Source organism: Terrapene carolina, unplaced genomic scaffold (assembly GCF_002925995.2).
Source record: "Terrapene carolina triunguis isolate 2854851 unplaced genomic scaffold, T_m_triunguis-2.0 Scaffold112, whole genome shotgun sequence".
In the NCBI taxonomy this organism is placed as follows: domain Eukaryota; kingdom Metazoa; phylum Chordata; order Testudines; family Emydidae; genus Terrapene; species Terrapene triunguis.
In genome coordinates, this window is record NW_020664463.1 from 15,416,643 (window position 1) to 15,437,628 (window position 20,986).

Below are 20,986 nucleotides of genomic sequence, written 5' to 3' on the forward strand. Positions count from 1 at the left end.
GACTGTGGATAGTAGACTCCCTTTTAGTGATGATCCCTCCATGCCAAGTTGGAGGTGCCTCAGTGGGGTCAAAGGGGAGAAGTGTTCTCTGCCTATGCTGTACCTGTTCTATAGTTTGGGGCTTTTACAGTCTCTAGGACAATCAGTCCAACACCTTTCACCAGCACGAAATCCATTAACTTTTTTAGTTTAGCAAGACATTCCTCTGCACTTTGGAAGAGGGCATGCTGTACACACACACGTCCTTCCAATTCACCCACTCCATATTCAACCAAACAGATTTGCTAGACTAGAAATCTAAAACAAAACCCTTGCCAAACAGCTAACCCCAGACATGCACGCTGCTACTGGACTGAAAGATACCCACGCCTGGAAGTGTGACTTACTGGAGGGAAGTAAGTGCCCTTGGTACTCGAAGAACTACTGGAGGATGCCCCTGTGACATGGGCTCTGTCGTAGGGAGGCCCGCTACTTCCGGCCATAATGCTGAGGGAGCTGATCACAGATTTACGCGACATTCCTAAAGAAAACGACAGACCCTATGTATATCAATATTAAAATCTTTAAAGCAAAACTGAAGAAGGGATGGGGGTTAAGGCTAAAATATCTCTACAGGATACAGGCACTATAAACACGACTCAAAAAAAAAAAAAAGCTGTCTGCATTAAACAATCCTAGTCTCCTTGATGGAAAAGCGAAATGCAGTTACTCAGGGGATAAACATGCTGGCTTAACGTTCTAGCCACTGAACTCAGGAACCTGGCATGGGGCTGCACGAAAGCTTGTGCAAAGAGAAATGGATTCCTTTCACTTGAATGGCTTTGAAAGGCTTAAGAAAGAAGGCACTTCAGCACTCTCTCTATACTCAAGAATAAAACATTAAACTGATTTTGCCTGTCTCATGCGTGCAAGAGGAAAGAGGTTTTGTTCTTTCTTTTCCACACAGTGAGTTTTTGCAACAAAGTGAAAGGAGACTAGGAGGGAGGCCTGGCAGAAGGGGAAGACGCATGTGAATGCATTCCGGACTACAGCGAAAATTATGTTCAAAGCTCCCTCTTATGAAAAGCAGCTTATCACAGGAAGGCAAAAGGGGCTGATGCATTGATAGAATGCCATAACAGGCTTGCAAAAAGCATTTACAGGCACCTCTTTTGTTCCAGTTGGATCAGAATAAAGCAGCAAGAACATGGATTTTATTAAAAAGACTTAGCACTGACTAATGAAAGCTCATTATTTGTAAAGAAACAGCTACAGGAGTCATGCACATTAATTAAGACTAAGTGCACTTTTGTGAACTAGCCTTAGTTTCGTATCTCATCAGATAGATAAGGTTACAACTTATGGCTGCTGTTTGCACAATGCTGTTTAAGAGGGTTTACAGAAATGAGGCCATAATTACTCCTGGTCATTAAAGATCCCATAGAACTCTCCACAAGCACACAATACAGGGCATTTGTCCCTGGGACGGGGCAATTCCCAATCAACATGAGTGACTATATTCCGTCTAAATGCCTGTTGATTTAATTCTCTCTCTATTTCCTGAGCCTACAGAATTGTAGAATTGTGTAGAATTGTTGGAGTCATTACACTGGCCCCAGAAGAGGATGAATTTCAGTAGTAAAAGAAGTGATCCCTAGGTATGTGTATATACAGTTACTGGTAGTTCTGCTGCTTGTGGATGACACTGTTAGAAATCAAACAATAATTGAGTAATACAATTTAGAGGGTTCAATCCTGTCTTCTGAGGGGCAGGTGCCCAGAATTATGTATCTGGTACAAACACCTACTTTGCTGGTGAGCATGCGCAGGAGCTTGCATTATAACTATATACTGTCATTAAGAGGCAGGATAAGGAAACCAATGTAGTTTTAAAATGCTTAGACATATTGTTACTTACCTGGGAGAGACCCTGACAGAGAGCTTGGGTGAGGCACATAACCAAGTGGTACGGAGGCTGGTCCATGCACCACATAGTCATTAGTCATTGTTTCCCCATCTCCCTTCATGCGTGGGCACAGCACCCTCTGGCAGATAAAGTACATTGCTCCAACCACAAAAACAGTGAGGATCACTCCAATGATTGAGCCTATGGTATTGTTGGCTTGTGGTGCTGGCTCCTCTGTTGTGTCTAAATGAGGAGAGGGAAATCAGATTCTGTAACTTTCATTGTTAGGTCCAACAACTTCAGACGTGCTAAGATTAGCATTCATGCCAATCTCCCCAAAAGAAAAACTGGAAGCCTATGCTACTGAGCTTCCAAGCCACTTACAATAGCCTTCTAATTAAAGATGCAGCGTGAACAAACGCCCACTTGGCACTAGGATGACATTTTTATCTGCAATTAAAAGACAGCTACTTTTCACATTTGACCTAAGTAGCATATGAACCTAGGGCAAAAGCCAGTGTTCTAATTAATACCATTAACTCCACCTCCTCTGCTGTCTAGGGGTTTATTATTCATGGCCCAGCATTCACTGATGCTAAATAGGAGAACCATGGAAGCAATGATCAACTGTGTCTGGTGGCATTTCCAAAGACACCTAACCTGCCTCATGTGCACTTCCAACTGATGGTAAGAGCTACACCTGATCATCTGTCCTAGAAGTATCATCTCTGCAAGGCAGTGCCACCCTGAATTGTTATTACAAGCCCATCAGCAGTCAGACATGGGTGCCATTCCTGAAGGCACTGAACTGTAAGCAGTGATATTTCTCAGAACAATGGACAACAACCTGACTATGCCTTGAGAATCTGGGAAGACGAGCAGGTATCAAAGCATTTACCTATTCTATTCAGTGTCTTATATCACTCATATCTCCATGGTATCTAAGTGGCTACTCTTCAATCCACATATCCTTGTTCCCTGAAGTCTGGACCAACCCTTTAGCCAATCTCTTTGGCTCCCATATCTAATGAATCTACAGAGATGAGAAAATAAGACCCTGTCCATATTGGAAGCAGAACAGAACTAGCTACAACCTTATCCCAGTGCATACATTGACCTAACTTCCCTCCTCCCTCATTACAAACAATAGAGAAGATAGGAAATGGGCTCAGGTCAGTGTTATGTGCACATTTGTGATAGTGCTGTCTGGCCCATAGGGAGGATAAGGCACCTACTATTACTGCCAACAAAGGGAGATCTCACTTATCTCTGAAGTAGATTCAGGAGCTAAAGAATTAGGGGTCAATTCTGGGTTTACATGTGTGTGTTTTTATTCATTAACTGTGTCTGTTATGTGCAGTACATCAATTGGTTATAATAGGTGAGGAGATTTCCGATTTAAAATTTCTAATAACGTAACAATGCCAGTGAACTTTAAGGCTGAAATCTACTCTGTTTGGCCTGTAGCTTTTTTTCTAGGGACCTGGAGCCTTTCAAGGCAGGCAGGCCCAAAGGATATTATATTCCATAAACCATAATCTGCAACTATAAACCAAGCAGAGAATTACATAGGCTTTAGGCACAAAGGAAACTTTTTAGCATATTTCTATGTGCAGAGATAGGAGCACTCTTAAGTTTCTTAAAGTACCTCTTGTGAATTCTATGGCTGAAGCAGAGCAGAATGGTTACGACAGCCTCAGGCCATTTTGAAGAGATTCTTATAGTACAGAAGAATGCTTCCATCCACGTATACAAACATTATTAAGCAAGATTTCAAAATTTTTTTTTAAATGTTTAAAATATAAGGGGCAGAATTTAACTGTTTTGAATCTGAGACACTTTTCAGAATAATAGATTTTTCACTCCAAAAAGAGCTACATGTCAATTAGCTTCCCATGATCCCCATGCATTAATTATTGGCAACAGGTGAGGCAGGAACACCCACCTTAAAATTAATGCATGTGGTTTTAATACTGAGAGCGAATCCTAACTCACTGAGGAGTGAAACAACCATCTTCACTTGCTGCAACCATGTCTCTGATCTCAGATTTTACACTTACAGCATCCTTGCTCATCTGAGCTGTCACTGCAGTCCAAGTTGTGATCACATTTCTTGTTTTTCCCAATGCACTGGCCACTGGCGCAGCGGAATTGATCGGTTAAACACAGCACTGGAGGTGAGAAAAATGTCCAGAAATGTTCAATGTCAGATATTCATGAAAACAAAGACAGGTGTTCAGGTTCTGTAGGAGGGTAATACAGTGATAACCTGAGAATGTTATTTCCTATTTGCAGGGTACTAAATATGGTATCCTGGGCTGAATGAACTCCGAGGTAGAAGGCCATGGTGTTTATAGGAAATAAACCCAGAATACAATTAACAGGAAGCACACAAGTTATAATTACTATTAACTTTAGCCATTAAATATTTGAATTTTGAATGAGAGAAAAGAATTAAGTTACAAAAACTTATCAAGCTGCTAAAAGATAGTTACTTCTTTTCAAAGAGGTCACAAATTCCTTCCAACACTCTCAACAGACCCTTACTCTTCCTAACATATCTTTCTACTGTGTATGGTCATTGTATGCAATATGCATCCGAAGAAGTGGGTTGTAGCCCACGAAAGCTTATGCTCTAATAAATTTGTTAGTCTCTAAGGTGCCACAAGTACTCCTGTTCTTCTTGTGGTCATTGTATGGTTATCTAGAAAACTAAACGGAACAGTAATTATCCAAATACCTGCACTCTGGGTAATAATGGCTGTCAACTGATAAGAGTACATTTCATATACGGTATGGTTGTGAAAACACTGTACAGTGATTATGTAAATAACAATCAATAAGAGTGCAAGGAATTGTAGGACTAGGGTGACAGAATGACAATATCTTGGCATATCCCGAACAAACCTGATAGAATTAAGATAAACTTAATTCAATAAAGTTAAACCTTATTGAATTAGAGTTAATTCCTTTGGGGTACATTGTATTAAAAATGCAATGATGTATGTGCTATTGTAGAACTGAATGCATCTTCTCTAGTAGGGAGGGGGGATGCGAGCGAACGTCCTCTGTTATCAGCTTTGAAAGCCGTTGGGCCAGATATGCATACACTAGTTCATATTGGACTCTCAGGACCAACAGACAAAGAAAAGACTTTTGGATTTAAAAAAAACAAAAACAAACAAACAAACAAAAAAAAACGGCTGACTCCGGGGCCTTCTTCCTGATCCAGCAAATGGACAGGACTCCTGGTTCACGGAGGGCCCCAATCCTCAAGGGAGGATTGGCAGGCCTTGGCCTACTGAGGCCTCATAAACCTGTGTGGTTGGTTCTGAAATGAAGCTCTGATGAACTTGTAACCACAAGGAAACCCCTAGGGTGGGGTGATGCCTGGTAAGCTTATTAGCCGGTATGCAGGCTCTTTTATTGTTTTTAATAGGATTTCTCTGTAACGCTTTTTACCTTAAGAATAAAGTAGGCTCGCTTAGATACAGCTATGTGATAACTTAAATCTGTAGCAATCACTCCGCTATCTGTCTCTGAAGAGGAAGCAAGCAGATTGTCCTTGCTGGAAATGATATAGCAAAGGCAGGGAACTGTGCAGCCTGAAAACACGCCAGGCAGAATGGAGTAAGACGTGGGTCTCTGCCCAGAAAGGCGACATCTAGGGAGCTGGAAGTTAAGAGTTGGGTGCCCTTGCTGAACCACTGAGGGGAAATACAGGTACAGCTGCCCTGAATAGTAACATATCGGAAATAATATTCTTATTTTCATTAATAACCGGTGAGCTTTCTTTCTCACACTAATCAGACAGGACAACGCCATATCAGTATGACTTTTTTAAACCACCTGAAACTTTGCAGCCAGAAGTTTCTCATCCTAGAAACAAGTTATCAACAGAATCAGAATTTAATGATGTGAAAGACTGAATCGCTTGGCAGTACTGGTAGTGGATATGGAGACTTTCATTCCAAATCAGTCAGCTTGTTGAAATCTGGCCTAGGTCATTAGTTTCCTAAATCATTCCCAGCTGAAGGCTGGCTTGGGGCCTGTATTCTCAGCCCTCGTCATAACAACTGACTTTAAAAGCAGTTCCTTTAGATTCAGAAGTTTTTAAGGCCTCAGAAGAGGAAACTGATTGAATGGATGTGGAAAAATGGCTATCCCCTCATGCTCAGAAGTAGCCCCTCCAGGCCAAGGCTGAGACATACTGGCAGGGCAGTCAGATGGAGGAGGACAGCTTGCTGGTGTTACACTTGTTTTACTGACACAGGACTTCACACTCCACGCAACTGCCAACCAACATGAAAATTCATTTAATTTAGAGAAAAAACCTCTAAGACTACAAAAATTGGAGGCAGTTCACATTTGGCACGCTAGTATCACTTCTCCCCATAACCATCTCTGCATGCTGCCTTTTGTTGGAGTTTGCAGGTGGAGGACATCTCCAAAACTCTCTCATCCGTCTGCATTCTCACTCATCCACACCCACACCCACTTTAAATTCCATTGTAGTCAGATATATAATAAATGAATATGAATCTAATTTTCCCACAGTTTCCATTAGTCAGTAAGAGGTATTCGAACAGCTATCTCAGCATACAATTAAACCAAAACTAAGACCAATGCTTTGAGATTTTTAGAGCTTGAAATAAAATAATATCTCATTCTTAAATAGCATCACTAGATCTCAAAGTGCTTTACAAAGGAGGTCAGTTTCATTATCCCCATTTTACAGTTGGGGAAACTGAGACAGAGGTGGAATGACTTGCCCAAGCTCACACAGCAAACAAGTGGCAGAGCTGGGAATCATATCAAGACCCTCTGGCTCCTAATCTAGTGCTCTATCAACCAGGAGCCAGGTATTTAGGTGCCTAATTCCCAAGCATCCACTATACCTTCACAGTTCTTCTCATCTGAGTTGTCCTGGCAATTCGCCTCTCCATTGCACCGGAGGGTGCTGTCTATGCACTGTCCGCTTTCACACTGGAACTGGGAGTCTGAACAGACAGGGCAGTTCTTTTCATCACTATGGTCTTCGCATTCAGTGAATCCATCACAGCGCCAGGCCACTGGGATGCAGTCAATCTCCCCTGTGAAACAGGTGAACTGCTGAGGGGAGCATGTTGGGGGTTCTTTAAAAAAAGAAAGCAAAAACAAACCCAAAGGAACACGTCATTAATCCATGTTTACAAGCAGCACATCTTAAAGGAGAGAGGTAGGAGAACCCAACTATTTGACAAACATACCCCAGGCAAGGTATTTCCCACCCCCCTCAGTGATTTGAACAGCTCTGAGCTTCATATGCCAGAGTGCAGGCTCATGTAACTGGAGTACAATCTGGAACGAAGAGAGGATGAAGAAACATATGCATGCAAAATTCAAAGGACAATACTCCACCCTCTCCAACAGCACAGTATACCCTTCCCTTGTACTTCATTAAGTCTTCAAAGATTTTCACTTGAAGTCAACACACGAAGAGTGTTTCTCTTCCTCTTTTCCCCCTTTCCCGCAATCTGACTGTGTACACAAAAAATGGCTCGCTTTCTTTTTAATGTTCAACAATAATTGTATAGAAAACATTAAAAGGATATAATGTGCTGCAGATGGACGTGCTGTGACTCAATGTCTAGTTATGTGCCCTCTCTAACTGTGTTCAGTCAAACTTGTTTTAAAAAGACAAAAAAATTGCTCCATTATGTCAACTCCTGCTATCTCCCCACAGCTGTTAGCAGTTATTTAACATTTACTACGGTAACTGTTAATCTTATGTAGTAAGCGTGCTTTTTTTTTTTTTTTTTAAACTAAGAGGCCCGTTTTTGGCCTAACATTAAGTTTGCACTCAGAAAATATCTGGATTATGTTAGTTCTTTTTCCACTGTGTGACCACATGTCGCCTTGCTGGCTACAGAATTGCGCAACAAATCCACTCAAAATGTCAACAGAAAGAGAATGAAGCTCCTGAGCTCTCCTCTCCCTCCTTGAACCAGCAGGGCCTGGTCAGAGAGGCAGCATCTTGCATTGCTCTATAACGACTCCCCGGCAGCTGCAGTTTGGAATGGTGTGCGTGGGATGATTTTGAAGACGGAAATGAAAAGGAAGAAGGAAGGATAGATGGTATACAAAAGCAGAAGATCCCAGAATCAGAAAAATCTACAACAATTTGGGGAAGCAATTTGCTATTTTAAAAATTCAGTGCAAGAACTGTTGATCCTCCGCCTCTTGCTTTCAATCTGTGTGTGTGTGAATTTAGCAGAGGCAAGAAGTTGACAACTCAACACCCCAGAGACTGAAGTCCTCTGTTTAGCCACAGATCAGGTACAACAAAGGCAAGAGAAGTTCCAGTTCCCTTCACGTATTCTGCCTATATTCTCATCTAGAAGAGCCACCTCCAAGCCCTATGGGTTAATCAGTCCTTGGCCTCTGTTGAGAATACCGCCAAGGATGCTAATTACTCACCTCTGGGGTGGTGCCAAGGAGTAGACTGAAAAACTCATTTGTACTTACTATTTATATTTATTGCAAAATTATGAGCCCCTAAATTGAACCTGCCTGAGGTAGTTCCAACAATTTTTTCTATCAAATGTTTTTCAGGGCTTTTGGAGTCTTACTGTACCCAACATGACTTTTATTTGTTACAAGCCACTTAGGCAAGGTTCACAAAAACGGTGCTCTGTGCTCCCTCTGCTGGCTCTTTAGCAGCAGCTAACTTAAAAATACCTTTCAGAGTAGCAGCCGTGTTAGTCTGTATCCGCAAGAAGAACAGGAGTACTTGTGGCACCTTAGAGACTAACAAATTTATTAGAGCATAAGCTTTCGTGGGCTACAACCCACTTCTTCGGATGCATATGCATATGCATATGCATCCGAAGAAGTGGGTTGTAGCCCACGAAAGCTTATGCTCTAATAAATTTGTTAGTCTCTAAGGTGCCACAAGTACTCCTGTTCTTCTTAAAAATACCTCTCACCAAGAGCTATGTGTTTAGCATTGGTGGTCCTGGGGAAGCCACACAAAAGCGTTGTGGTGTGCTTTAAAATAGTAGAGAACATAGCATTGGTTAAACAAAACCAGCCCCATTAATTTCAGCTGTTTTCAAAGCCACCTGTGTGTCAAATAGAAAATGTCACACCAACAAAGGCAGGGAGGGGGGAACCGCTCAGCTTTCTCAGATGGTATTACAGACCATTGAATAAAAATAACCTGAAATAACTCAGTGTCCTTTTAGTTACTATGGGCAAATCGACATCTGTATATTGAAAAGCCTTCTCGCCTCAGAGTTAATTAACAACACTCACTGGGACAGGTTCAGTTGTGGTGCTATGTGAAGACACCAAAATGGTATCCAGATACTCGGTGTGGAAAAGCATTGTTCAAGACATCTTATGCAGCAAAACTTGTCCTCTCATGGCACTGGCTTTTCCCCCTCCAGAACTGCTCCCAGATTGAAGCATGTAGCTAACATGAAGGCCATCCTACCACGTTAGGGGCTCAACTAAGGAAATGCAGACAACTGGAAGGACTTACCTCCACAGGATAGTTCATCCTGAAGCAGAACAAGGTGCACCGGACAAGAACACCGGGTTGTACCATCACCCTTCACAATACAAATGTGCGAACACCCGCCATTGTCTTGAGAACAAGGATGCTGTCCTGCAATTTATAAACAAGATCTTTATGCAATATAACCCCAAACCCACATGTCTGGTTGCGATTATTTAGAGAGAAGAAATTAATTGGTAAAGCTTGGGGAAAAAATAATCCAGATTTACTTATTCAGGCCCTGATCCCATAATGAGCTCAGATGGGGTAAATCCTGTGCACTTCTGCAGAACCCACTTGCTTCGGTGGGGCTCTGCACGGACACAGGAGGTTCACCTGCATGGAGCTCATTATGACAATGGCCTGCCTCCCTTTCTCCCTTCCCGAATGGAAAACCTTCTGGACAAGCAGCTCCAGAGTGTATCTATAATTATTTGTGATCTGAAGCATCATAAAAAAAAAATCACGCAGTGCAACCTTTTAAAAACAGTAAACAAAACCTAAAGGTTGTTTCTTGGGAAAGATGGAATTAGTTCTGGAGGACTACAACAAAGGTACCTCGAATTTAATACTGCACTCTCTCTCTCTAAGCCATTTAAAAAAAAAAAAAAAAAAGAAGCAAACTTTTCTGATTTACAAAGTCTGAAGTATTTGCACTGCCTCCAAAACTCAAATGAATATGCTCTAGATAAATATGTCTTTTCATTTTAATGTTTAATAAGGATGCCCTGTTTCTTCTTGAAATTCTTGACAGATTTACTGTGATTAATGGCAAACAAAGCTAGTAGTCGTCTGCTTTAATTAATATCCCCAGACAGTTTCCTAAAAAAATTCTCCAGTTCAAAGCACACATCATACTTATGTTAACGTGATTGCTTCCTCTATGATGGCTGTGGCTCCACTTGGCTGCACCCATCTCCAGCCAACCCCCCATTCATTTCAAGTTAGGAAAAGTTTGTGCCCTTGAAAAAAAATGTTTAAAAACTATTTGAGCATATTTACTCCTGGTGAAAGGGGCTGAAGTCCTCTAAACAGACAAAGCATGTGGCAAGCTAAGCTTCACTACTCCACCCCATGAATGGGCCACAGCCCTGATCCAAAGGAACCTCCACCAGGACCAAGATGGTATTTTAGTCTCTATATCCATTCAATCCTTGGTGTCTGTCATAGGACTACCTATAAGGTTGCCCATTAAGGTATGTCTACACTGGAGCTGGAAGGTATAATTTCTAGCTCACGGAGACCTGCACTATTTCCTTCTGATCAAGCTAGCAGGCTAAAAATCAAAGCGCACTTGCAGTAGTGCAAGCGGGGGCAGGGACTAGCCGCCCCAAGAATGTACCTAGGCTCTTCGATAGGATCATAACTCAGGGCAGCTAGCCCCTCCAGCCGCTCGCACCACCATGGCTTCCCTTCTCTTTAGTGTGCCAGCTCAATCAGAGCTAACGTGCATATGTCTCCTCAAGCTGGGAATCACACCTTCCAGCTCTAGTGTAGACACACCTTGAGTGACAAACCATGACAGTGGTTTTTGTGATGGTCTCCTATCCACTAGGAGTTGTACTAAGAAAACTCCACACAGGCCCCTTATCAGCCTTTTGGCCACTACTGATCTGGGGTGGATTTAAATCAGTGACATAGGAAGAAATGTCTCCCTATGCCATTAATAATCCTCTGTTGCGCCACTTCCCACACCTAACCCCACACTCCCTATTGTTTCTTGGTAATGGGGATGGTACTTACTGTATTCCTGGATGTTTAGCTCTTTAACTGCATGTATGTCGCTGAGCTGTGCAATACGAGCCTGGACTTTCGTACGTCCTTCTCGACCAGTCATGTCAATTTTTTCAATCATTTGCTGTTGCTTGTCAATCCAGTACAGCCAGTTTTCAAATACTGTGAGCCCAACGGGTTGCAAGATATTGGAATCTTCTAAAACTATTCGATTCGCCCCTTTGGAAAGGAGGTTGTGGTTTAACAATTGGAAGAGACCGAGATATCATCATGAACATATTTTACATAGATATAAATATGTATATTTTACACACACTCACAGTCCAATGTCCTCAGTAGCTGTCTGGATTTAAATTCTGCAGCCAGATACCCAATATACACAGCACACCTGTGCAGGGAGTGAAAGCTCCAAGGTAGCTTCAGGGTAACCCAAAAAAATTGAAGGTGTTTTTAATTTTATATTATAGCGAGTAGTACAGTGACCATAGTACCACATGTGTTACTGATTCAACTTTTTCATTTTGTACTGCAAATTGTACTGTACTGATGAGGTATAACTGCATTCTAGAAGTAGTTAGATGTTCCAGCTGCTGGAAGGGTAGAGAAAAAGTGGGTATAAGGCATAAGAACGGCCAAACGGGGCCAGACCAATAGTTAATCTAGCCCAGTATCCTGTTTTCCGACAACGCCAGCGGCTTCAGAGGGAATGAACAGAACCGATAATCACTGAGGGATCCATCCCATCGTCTCTTCCCAGCTTCTGGCAATCAGAGGCTAGGGACACCCGGAGCATGGGATCGCATCCCTTACCATCTTAGCTAATAGCCATTGATGGATCTGTCCCCGTTAACTTATCTAATTTTTTTTTAACCCCATTATAGCTTTGGCCTTCACAACATCCCCTGGCAATGAGTTCCACAGGTAGACTGCATTCCATGCTTAATTTGTACCAGGGCTTGCCTGGGCTGAGCCCCAGCATCTCTAGGCTCTTCTGTGTATCTTTTCCAATTCTAATATATATTTTTTGAAATGGGGTGACTAGAACTGCACACAGTATTCAAAATGTGAGCATACCACGGATTTATATAGAGGCAATATGATATTTTATGTCTTATTATCTCTCTCTTTCCTAATGGTTCCTAACGTTCTGTTAGCTTTCTTGACTGCTGCTGCACATTAAATGGATGTTTTCAGAGGAATATCCACAAGGACTCCAAGATCGCTTTCTTGAGTCTTAACAACTAATTTAGACCCCATCACAGTTGAGATTAGGTTTTCCAATGTGCATTTCTTAGCACTTATCAACACTGAACTTCATCTGCCATTTTGTTGCCCAGTGACCCAGTTTTGTAAGATCCCTTTGTAAGTCTTTGCAATCTGCTTTGGATTTCACTATCTTCAGTAATTTTGTATCACTTGCTAATTTTGCCACCTGACTGTTTACCCATTTTTCAAGACCCTTTATGAATATGTTGAACAGCACTGGTTCCAGTACAGATTCCCAAGGAACACTGCTATTTACCTCTCTCCATTCTGAAAACTGATAATTTATTCCTACCCTTTGTTTCCTGTCTTTTAACCAGTTACTGATCCAGGAGAGGACCTTCCCTATTATCCTATGACTGCTTAGGCTGCTTAAGAGCCTTTGGTGAGGGATCTCGTCAAATGCTGGTACACCATATCCACTGGATCACCCTTGTTTTTTGATCCCCTCAAAGAATTCTAATAGATTGGTGAGGCATGATTTCCCTTTTACAAAAGCCATGTTGACTCTTCCCCCAACAAATCGTGTTCATTTAAGTGTCTAATAATTCTGTTCTTTATTACAGTTTCAACCAATTTACCTGGTACTGAAGTTAGGCTTACTGGCCGGTAATTGCCAGGATCGCCTCTGGAGCCTTATTTTAAATTTGGTGTCACATTAGCTATCTGCCAGTTATCTGGTACAGAAGCTGATTTAAATGATAAGTTACACACCAGAGTTAGTAGTTCTGCAATTTCATATCCGAGTCCCTTCAGAACTCTTGGGTGAATGCCATCTGGTCCTGGTGAATTATTACTGTTAAATTTATCAATTTGTTCCAAAACCTCCTCTACTGACACCTCAATCTGGGACAGTTCCTCAGTTTTGTCATCTAATAAGAATGGCTCAGGTGTAGGAATCTCCCTGCATCAGTCTTCACGGCAGAGGATGTGAAAGAATTCAATTAGCTTTTCCGCAATAGCCGTACTTTCCTGGAACACCCCTTAAGCACCTCAATTGTCCAGTGGCCCCACTGATTGTTTGGCAGGTTTCCTGCATCTGATGTACTTAACATTTTTTTGCTGTTAGTTTTTGAGTCTTTGGGTAGCTGGCCTTCAAATTCTTTTTTGGCCTGCCTAATTATATTTTTATATTTGCCATGCCAGAATTTATGCTCATTTCTATTTTCCTCAGTAGGATTTAACTTGCAATTTTAAAGGATGCATTTTTGCCTCTAACCACTACTTTTACTTTGTTGTTTAGCCATGGTAACGCATTTTTGATTTGCTTACTATGTTTTTTAATTTTAAACTATGTTTAATTTAATTTGAGTCTATTATGGTGTTTTTAAAAAGTTTCCATGCAGCTTGCAAGCATTTCACTTTTGTGACTATACCTTTTAATTTCCGTTTAACTAGAGTCCTCATTTTTGTGTAGTTCCCCTTTCTGAAGTTAAATGCTACTGTGGTGGGCTTCTTTGGTGTTTTCTCTCCCACAAGGATGTTAAATTTAATTACATTATGGTCGTTATTACCAAGTGGTTCAGCTATAAGGCAGTTTGGGGTTTTGGCTCTCATGAGGTGATTAAGACTTTTGGCAAAGAGGAGCGGAAGTACTTCCCCCCCACCCCCACCCCCATCCCTTGTGGAAAGATCAACAGCAATTTTAAGTTTTGTGCATGGGCTTGAACTCTTTGGACTTGTCTTCATCAGGGGGAAAAAGGGGGTGGTATTGATTTGTGTTCACTAATATGATGTAAAATCCTAGTGAAGACAAGGCACTTTGTAGTTTTCACACTGGTTAGTAGGAAAATGTAAACCCTCAACTCCCCCATAGTCTTTAACTCAACCTGAAAACTCGTGTGAAAACTATAAACTGGGTTTTTATTTTGTGTTAGTTAATTTGAGTTAGGAATATACCTTTTTTCCCAGTGAAGACTCCCTCTCAGTTCTCTATATTAGCAACCCTCTGCAGCGACCAGAAGAAGCACATTAGCTGAATGTTTAAGCTACAGTGATAGGCACTTAATTATTTAACAGCACTGACTTTTACATGGTCATTATTAGATTTCAGAGTTAAAATTCCATTCAGATGAAAGGGAGCACAGTTCAGACTTGTCTCATACTTGCTGAAGATGGCCTGCAAACTTAGTCTGCACCACTTTACATTGACTTTTTACATTTATTTTCTTCACAACTCTTGGGCTAGAAACGTATATTTTAAAACACCGCCGCCCCCCGCCCCGAAAGCTTAGATTACACTACACAATTACGCTGTGAATTCAGTGACCTGTAAACAGATTCAATTAATTTATTATGCCCTGCACTTATTACTACTTTTACTCACACACACTCATCACAGGAACTAAAAGTATAGAGAACCCACAGCTGGAATGTTTGGATCCAAATCCAAACACTGCCAAACCTTCTGGGGTGTTCAGGTCATTTCTATCTGAAGCTTAAAAAAAACCAAAACAACAGTACAGCAGGCAATAGCTTGTGAACATGTTCAACAACACTATGCTTTCCCAAAAAAGTAACTGACTTTAAAAAAAAAAAAAGACACTAGGACAGTGAACCACCACACATAAAAGGCTACCATTTTTTTTCAAGGAATGAGTGGCCAAGATTTGCTTTTGGGATCAAAAAGTTATTATTATAATGCCTGAACATTTTATTATTTCATAATCTCAATAATTTTTCTATCCTTCAGTCTGTTTATTAATATAAATAACTATGTTTTGCATTTTTATAGTATTTCATTAGATGCTCTCATGGTGCTTTGCAAGAAGTTAAACTAATTATCATCTCCATTTTAAGATGGGTAAAGTGAGACACAGATAGGTGAAGTAGCTTGCCTGGTGTCTCAGGGATTAGCTGCTAGATTCTGGCCTGGTCTACACTTAAAACCTAGAGCGTGACTTTCCTACAGCCCACAGTAGTGTGAAAAATCCACATCCATGATGCCGCAACTATGCTGACCCTGAACCCCCAGCACAGACACAGCTAGGTCAATGGAAGAATGATTCCATCAACCTAGCCACCGTTGCTCAGGGAGTAGGAGTTCCTATAGCAACAGATAGACTACAGCGAAAGATGGGGGGTTATGTCTATACTGGGGGGTTATGCTGGCATAGCTATGGTGCCATAGCTATACTGTACAGTGCCTGTAGTGTAGACTTGGCTCTGACACAGCACCTCGGAATCCTCCCCCCGTGGCTTTAAACTATAGACAGCACTTTCACTCCATGATCTGGAGCTACACCAGTGATGAATTTGGCCCTAGGAAAGATGTTGATGGATTATGTAGAGGGACGTATCCAGCTTGATGCAGGAATTACTAGGTGAGGTTCTATGGCGTGTGTAATGCACGAGGTCAGCTAGATGACCATAATGGTCCCTTCTGGCCTTAAAATCTATGAGTATAAGTCATCTGTTGCGGGAACACTAGCTGTGAGATGACAAGAAGGGGGTGGAGATGCGCAGAAAGAGGACTTGAGAAAGGGAAGTGTGACTGTTGAAGTCGACCTTTACAAAAATAAATGTTTCACTTTTTTGGACAGAGTTCTTCTATGATCCAGTGAGGAGGTGGGGGATCGACGTGACATTTCTCAACATATTGCAAAAACTTTTAGTTTAAAAATCTCAGTCTCTTAAAGTACCTCAGTTTTTCACCCATATTTATGACTGAGTTTAATTTACTATTTGTGACTAAACCAAGACCGTGATATTTATCCTTCACATAAACAAGAAACCCTAAAGTGGGGACCACAAAGTTCACAAAGCATCCACTAGTCCCACCAGGAATGTCATAAAGAAAGTTCCTAAAGGTTTAGAAATCCATGTTTGCTCAAGAATGAAACATGACTAACAAGACTTTTCTTCTGCCATTACTTCCCTTCTACACAGGGGGAAACTGACTGGAATAGCCGTTCCAGACTAGCTGCCTGTGTGGGAACACAATTCCAGAATAAAAGTCAATGTATTCCAGAATAATTAATGTGTGTCCAAAATAAACTAATTATTCTGGAATATACTGACCTTTTATTCCAAACTAGTGTCCACATGATGAGCTATTCCAGTCCATTTCCCTGTGTAGACGAGCCTTCACTCATGTGAGAAGTCCAATCGACTTCAATGGGATTTCTATTATTAGGAAAACATAACTGGGCCCCAGGTATCTGTTGGGAGCACTGTCCTCTCTCCTATCCTATCTCATATGAAGCATGCTGTCTCTCTTTGTAAGAGTAGCAGCATCTGCAGACCCAGGAAGCAAGAGAGTTTTTAAGAACACACATGCAGAAAAATTATGCTCTCAGTTAAAAAAAAAAAGCCTATTAATCATTGCTAGCATTCTTTAACTAGCAATCTGTCTCAGCAGTTAGGATTTACACTGATAATTGCTGTAACTTATCTTGCAGTGCAAATGTCTAAAGAGGAGTGTTTTGGAAAGAAATTTCTCCATGTTTATGGAAGGAATGGTGAGGTTTTAATAAACAATACATAAAATCTGACAGCTTTTTTTTAAAAAAAAGTAAGATAATTTAAAAACAAAAGAGTGGGTTTATAATTAACACCAGCCTTTGACTTTGGTGTTCTAAAAATTGTCATAACAGATGCAAAAGGAGAAACAAGGAATGAGTAAGTTTCAGATGTCAGTTAAATCATGCTGAATCTGTGGTGGTCAAGGTCATCCAAGGATACATCATACCAAAATTTCAATGTTTTAATGCATTAAGTGTGGTCTACTGGTTATAACACCTGATTAAGAGTCAGAGTTCTTTTTCTGGATCTTCCACTAACTGTGTGTCATTGGGCAAATTGCTTACACTTGCAGTGTCTCAGAGCATGGCTACACTTGTGAGGTAGAGCGCATTAAAGCAGCCCCAGGCGCCCTAACTCACAACCCATCCACACTGGCAAGGCACTTAGAGCGCCTGGACGCTGCAGCTGGAGCGCACCTGGTAATCCACCTCCAAGAAAAGCATAACGCTTGGTGCGCCTCGGCTGAAACCCCACAGCATCAGTGTGACCGAGGTGTTGCATTACTGCGCTCTGATTGGCCTCCAGAAACGTCCCATAATCCCCTTAAGTCAAGTGGCCACTCTTGTCATTGTTTTGGAATTGGCTGCAGGAATGCGGATATGCCCTTTCAAAACTCCATTTTTGACAGCCGGCATGCTTATCTGCTCCGGAACAAAGCAACGATTAGTGTGGAATGCTGCTTGCTGTGAGTGTGAGAGAGCGAGGCAAGAGGGAGGGGGGTCTGCTGCTGTCTGAACTTACAAGACAGCATGCTGACACGCTCTCAGCCCCCCAAAAACCCACTCTCTCTCCCCCCACATACACACAACACACTCCCTGTCACGCTCCACCCCCTCCGCATTTGAAAAGCACCTTGCAGCCACTTTCATGCTGGGATAGCTACCACAATGCACTGCTCTCTGTGGCGTTGCAAGAGCTGCTAATGTGGCCATGCCAGTGCGCATGAATCTGACTGTGTGGACACACTGCAACGCTTTCCCTACTGCACTCTCCAAGGGCTGGTTTAACTCACAGCGCTCTACATCTGCAAGTGTAGCCATGCCCTCAGACCCAATCATCTGTAAAACTGAAATAATACCACTTGTCCTATTATACAGACAAATATGTATAATATATGAAACAAATAGAAAACTGAAAGCACATTGGTGTCGTTGGATGGAATGCACTACAGAATTCTAAAGCATTATTATATCATGAATGAGCATATATCAGTGCAATATTTTACTACCAAATTCATTTATTTTCCATCACCAATCTCTACTCTTACTCTCATATCTCATATACGCATGCAGATGGGGGAACGGACATGCATCTGAAGTACAGGGACATAGACATTTCAGGTATTACATAGTTTATGTTGCCATAGGCACAGAAATGGCCAGTGCATGCTGACTTAACACTATAGCACAGATTTTTCACCAACTGGGCACTTCCTGATTTGCTTGACAGATACTAGTACTCCAAAAAAGTGATGTTCGTGAAAAATAGCAGTGATTATTTGTGAACTGGCTTTGAGGGAGAAGCTAACCAAGGTCTTGAAGCTAGAAACTGAAGTGAACAGCACTAATATTGAGCAACTAATAGTGCAAATGAATGTCTAAACGTAAATTCTACTTTACCTGAAAGGTCACTGCTCTCAATTCTCCGGAGCTCTGAATCAGCCCAGAATAACTTGCTCAGCTGGCTGTCAAGGGCCAGGGCTATAGGTTTACTCAAGCCACTGAAAAAGAGAATCTCCCGTTCAGTTCCATCCAGTGCTGCCCTCTCGATTTTGGGTGACCTTTCTTGCAGATTAGTGAAATACATGTACCTGTAACAGGAATAGTTAGACTCAAACAGATTTGTAAATTATGCAGGTTTTTATTAACTTTTTTTCTCTAACAATGTCTCAGAGAGACAAACATCCCTCCTCACTACTGTGCAAAGGGGGAGGGAGGAAGGCAGCTATTTAAGACAATGACTGATTTGGGGAAAAACAAATATTTTCAATGTTGGGCTAAACTGTCCCTTCCCCTTTGCAGGTGCTCTGCAGGGGTAGGAGGAAGGGGAAACAGGCTACCTGGCCCTAGTACACATGCAGGAAACAGGCTTGCTCTATCTCTCAGCGCTTGGGTGTGCAAGGGAGGAGGCCAGCTAGCACTGCCTGTGGAACTGGCCATCTGTACAGGAGGTGTTTCTAGGCAGGATGGGGCCATGTCTCTTGCCCTACATTTCACCAGGATGAGTGAGAGTGTGTGTGTGTGAGAGAGAGTGAGAGTGAAGAGGGCAGGGACGTAACCAGAATTCTCCTACGGCTGGGGCCCAGAGCTCCCTGCACCCAGCCCCACACGCTCTCCCTGCTGCTCCCCGATACCCAGTCCTGCACCCAGCTCCACACATACTCCCCTCCAGCTTCCCCACACTCAGCTGTGAGCTTTCCCCACTGCACCCAGCCCCATGCTCTCCCTGCCTTACACCCAGCCCTGAGCTCTCATCCAGAGAGGCCGTCAGGCTGAAAAGCATCATCCCCACCAGGAGCCAGGTGGTTTTGGGAGCTCCACGCCCCATCCTCCTTCTGCAGCTCTACTTCCCAGGAAGCCCCAAGAGCTTGGATCCCATCCTCCCCTGCTCCTGGGGACTAGGGGTGCTGCCTGCTCCACTTCTTCCCAGGGGTTGGGGTGCCCGGTGCCCAAAGCACTGTAAAGGTGGGGTGGGGGAGAAACATGGAGTCGCAACACCCCTCAAATCTATGGGGCAGCTGAGCCAAATTTGAGTGAGTGGTGGTGTGACCTGGTGCATGGGGTCGCAGTGTCACTCAAATTTGGCCTGGTTGCCTCTCCCTCATGATAGTGCCAAATTTCTAGCTCCAGTCTAGGGCCAAGTGGGGTGGAGGTGGGGGGGGAGGGTGAGCCCTCTGAGCCCCCCGCTGCACCCATTTTAAAGATGTATCAAGACCTGCTCTGTATTGGGCTTCTCCCCTTCTATAACACAACACTACCACGCTCTAAGGGAACCTCCTCTCCTCCCCAACAAGGCTCAGCCTCAGCAGGGCCATAATTGAACCCTGCTAACCTTTACCAGTCAGCAGAAGAATTCCCAGTATTTTACGCTAAGAATTTTAGAAGTCTCAACCTTTAGCATCAATACAAGAGTTCCGAAGATACCTTTATTTTGATGAAGGGTAGCCAGCAGCTAGAAGATTTATTAATAGGATCTCTGGGCTGGATTTTCCCTACTATTCCACATTACAACTACATACCCTTTCTCTGGGTTCACCACAATGGCCCGGGGCCTGTCGTCTTCTCCTTTCAGCACCACGCCCATTGGTCTCCCATCCAAGCGTGTCACATTAATCACATTAGTGGCTTCACAAGTCCAGTAGATGTAGCGACTGTAGATATCAATGCTCAGATCATAGGGCTGCATGTCCAGGTTCTGATTGGGAACCGGACTCGTCACCACAGTAAGGCTCTGGGAAATCACCAGAAGGATATTACATTAAGGGTGTCACCTAGAATTGTATTTGCTATATCTGCTGTATGTGAAATTGTTCAAAGTTAGAAGGAGGCCTCCAAAATATAATCCTAGACCAGGGAACACATGTTCAGTTGTTTCTCTCTCTCTGTCCCTTGGTGAGCAACAGCAGAGTGAGCAGTGGACACAAAACACTTACCCCAGCAGATTTAGGGGGATGGAAATCATACCATTTGGTTGCAGCTCAGAAGAACTAATGATGTTGTTGGGCTTTGTGGGGGTATCAAAGGTGGATGGGGGAGTGGCACCGACACTCACCAGTGCCAGGAGTTTTGAGAGGCTGTGGACGCTGTACGACTGGCTGTACTATGCCTTAAAGGACAATTATTGTCTGCTGAAAATTTCTCTCTCATTCACCAATCCAAAACAGATTAGAGTGGTTGGGATTTAACCAATGTAAGAGAGAAGACAGCTAGATCACTAAAGTCAAGGTTTCCACTGGGAAAGACACTCTCTGGGCCTTGGCATGGCACAGTTTTGATGTTTCACTTCTCATGGGGTTTTGATGTTTCACTTCTCATCCTCTT

The 20,986-nt window shown here is 42.5% G+C and overlaps 1 protein-coding gene across 2 annotated transcripts in view; it reads right to left on the bottom strand.

The window, feature by feature from the left end:
• LRP6 (LDL receptor related protein 6) overlaps positions 1–20,986 on the bottom strand; it is a 196,010-nt gene that overhangs the window by 6,491 nt on the left and 168,533 nt on the right. Inside the window, exons 14-21 of one of the 2 annotated variants that reach the window (XM_026652320.1) lie at positions 20,185–20,396; positions 18,566–18,756; positions 11,169–11,378; positions 9,411–9,536; positions 6,784–6,978; positions 3,946–4,056; positions 1,898–2,128; positions 387–520 (exon numbers count right to left, since the gene is read on the bottom strand). In XM_026652320.1, the coding sequence (XP_026508105.1) occupies positions 387–520; positions 1,898–2,128; positions 3,946–4,056; positions 6,784–6,978; positions 9,411–9,536; positions 11,169–11,378; positions 18,566–18,756; positions 20,185–20,396 (1,410 nt within the window). Of the gene's footprint in view, positions 1–386; positions 521–1,897; positions 2,129–3,945; positions 4,057–6,783; positions 7,021–9,410; positions 9,537–11,168; positions 11,379–18,565; positions 18,757–20,184; positions 20,397–20,986 lie in introns of both variants that reach the window. The other variant, XM_026652319.1, reaches the window with a different exon arrangement.